At 50.4% G+C, this 2,089-nt stretch overlaps 1 protein-coding gene across 1 annotated transcript in view; it reads right to left on the bottom strand.

The window, feature by feature from the left end:
- FOXO3 (forkhead box O3) overlaps positions 1-744 on the bottom strand; it is a 151,966-nt gene extending 151,222 nt beyond the window's left edge. The window contains exon 1 of the mRNA XM_027775101.1: positions 607-744. Coding sequence (XP_027630902.1) covers positions 607-744 — 138 coding nt within the window. The remainder of the gene's footprint in view (positions 1-606) is intronic.
- Between the last annotated feature and the right edge of the window lie 1,345 nt (positions 745-2,089).

Below are 2,089 nucleotides of genomic sequence, written 5' to 3'. Positions count from 1 at the left end.
GAGGGGCGGGTGGGTGGGTTGGGGGGGGGGGTACCAGGTGCAAAGCAGAAACATTTAACAGACAAAAAAGGTAAAGTTCTCTGTTTAAAGAAATGCATTGTATATATCACGTGGAGTCATTATACAAAGTGTGAAATTAATCTGAAAGTAATAACAATAAAAATGTTAAAAGATGGGAAACATAATAAAGCCCTTATTCCGTGCTCTATAACCAACACTACCACCTCATTCTAATCATACGTAACTTGGAAAAACTGGAGAGTCGCTGAAAAGTAGACCTCCTCAGGGATGAGAACTAAGATTGGAGCATCTTTCTCCCAAAAGAATAATTTCTCAGAACAATCTTGAGGGTGCAGCGGGGGCCTGAGTCAGTATCTGCACCATCATTCTGCCTGCACAGACTGTGCTTAGCCAGGGAGGACTGGTCTGCTTTCCGACCTGAGCCCCTGCTCTCCTAATACCCCTAATGCCCCTGGCCACCGCCGTCCTTGCTAGAAGCATCTGCAGATGCTGTGACAGATCTCTCTCTTGGGGCGGTCACTGTGGATCGCGATTAACCCCCTTGCTGTGGACTCCCCACTCTTGCTGCTTCCAGCTGCCACTGACCCCTGAACCCTTGAAAATGACCAACATCAGGGCCCCGTGCATTCGGCTGCAGAGCAGGGGCCATCGGGCTGTGCTGGGGGCCAGCAGCTGGGCCGTGTATTTGCGTGCAGCCTTCTGCAACCCAGAGCAGGCCTCCATCGACACCTCACTCGTTCAAAGTTATTTCATCCCAACAACATGTCCTTACTCCCGTTCCTTCTCAACTTCCTTTCATTTGGCCCACCAGACATCTGGTGCCCACTGCAGAAAACATACCCACCTGAGATGAGTTTGCCTTTAGGCCAGGTGTGCTCGTTTTCCCCAGTGAGCCTGTCTGAGGCTACACCATGCCTGCACCTGGAGAACCAGATCCCTGGGAAAGCCTGTAGAGGAGGCCCACGTGCTCTGCATCCCTCTCTGGGGCTTTCAGCACAGTGACTCTGCTGTCCCTTAAGGTGTGTTTCCATTTTACCTCCCAGCTGCTCTGTCTGAGACATTTGGAGGGTCAGGATAGAACCTTTGATGAAGTCTCAAGAATTCCTGATAAAAATGAAAACCTGCAGTAACTCCAGTTATGTTGTTTATCTCACAGCCTAAGACATCAAGAAATAATATTTGTGGGATAGGATGGCAATGCTCACTAGAAGCAGAAAGAGACCAAAGCTGGCCAGAGGTGGTCCCCTCCCAGCTTACCGCCGGTACAATGGGTCACCTCTAAACACGTGGACTCCCACTTTCCCAGGTGGAGTCCCCTGACTCCTCAAAAGAAGGTGAAATCCAACTCAAAGGACCAGGAAGAAAGTAGCCTCTAAGTTCCACACGTGCTTATGTACAATGCCTACTGAGGTCCAAAGACATGTTCCCCCATCATCTCCGCCGAGTCTGTGGCAGGGCTTCAGGTGTCACCCTCCTTTCCAGGTGGGGGTGCAAGCCTGGGAGGGCAGCCTTGGTCCTAACCAGACTTGGGTTTCAACCACAGCATCTGGGTTTCATTCTTTTCCCCAGAATCCTCCCTAACCAAGAAAATATCTTTCTCCACTGCCTCTGACGCCTGTAAAGGGGTGCCTTGTTCTGGTGAGTGTAACTCAGCTGGAATCAGTGTCTCACTTCTCTAGAGATGGGTGTCAGAATTGGAAGCATGTTTGGAGATCACCCCAAGGTCTCACGTGCCCCAAAATACTAGGGTACTTGCCACGTGTCCAGAAGGTGGTGGTGGGGTGTCAGACATACATGATCACTGACACAGTCTTGCGAGAAAAACGCCTTTCGTCTGCGGCACCAAAGGCACTGTACTTCCTGATCTCTGCCCTGCGGTGTCACAGTGAGGTAGGCCGCAGCCTGTTTTGTGGATGGAGAAAGAGAGGCAGAGGGAGGAACACCATATTCCTCCCTACCAGTCGCCTTCACTATCCAACCCCCCGGCGGTGACTTGCTTTTGCCAGCACTTCTTACCGTTTTACAGGGAACTCTAGGAAAAAAAAAAAAAGAAAGAAAGAAAACTTTC

Source organism: Tupaia chinensis, unplaced genomic scaffold (assembly GCF_000334495.1).
Source record: "Tupaia chinensis unplaced genomic scaffold, TupChi_1.0 Scaffold000527_1, whole genome shotgun sequence".
In the NCBI taxonomy this organism is placed as follows: Eukaryota; Metazoa; Chordata; class Mammalia; order Scandentia; family Tupaiidae; genus Tupaia; species Tupaia belangeri.
This window is presented reverse-complemented; position numbering and strand designations above follow the sequence as displayed.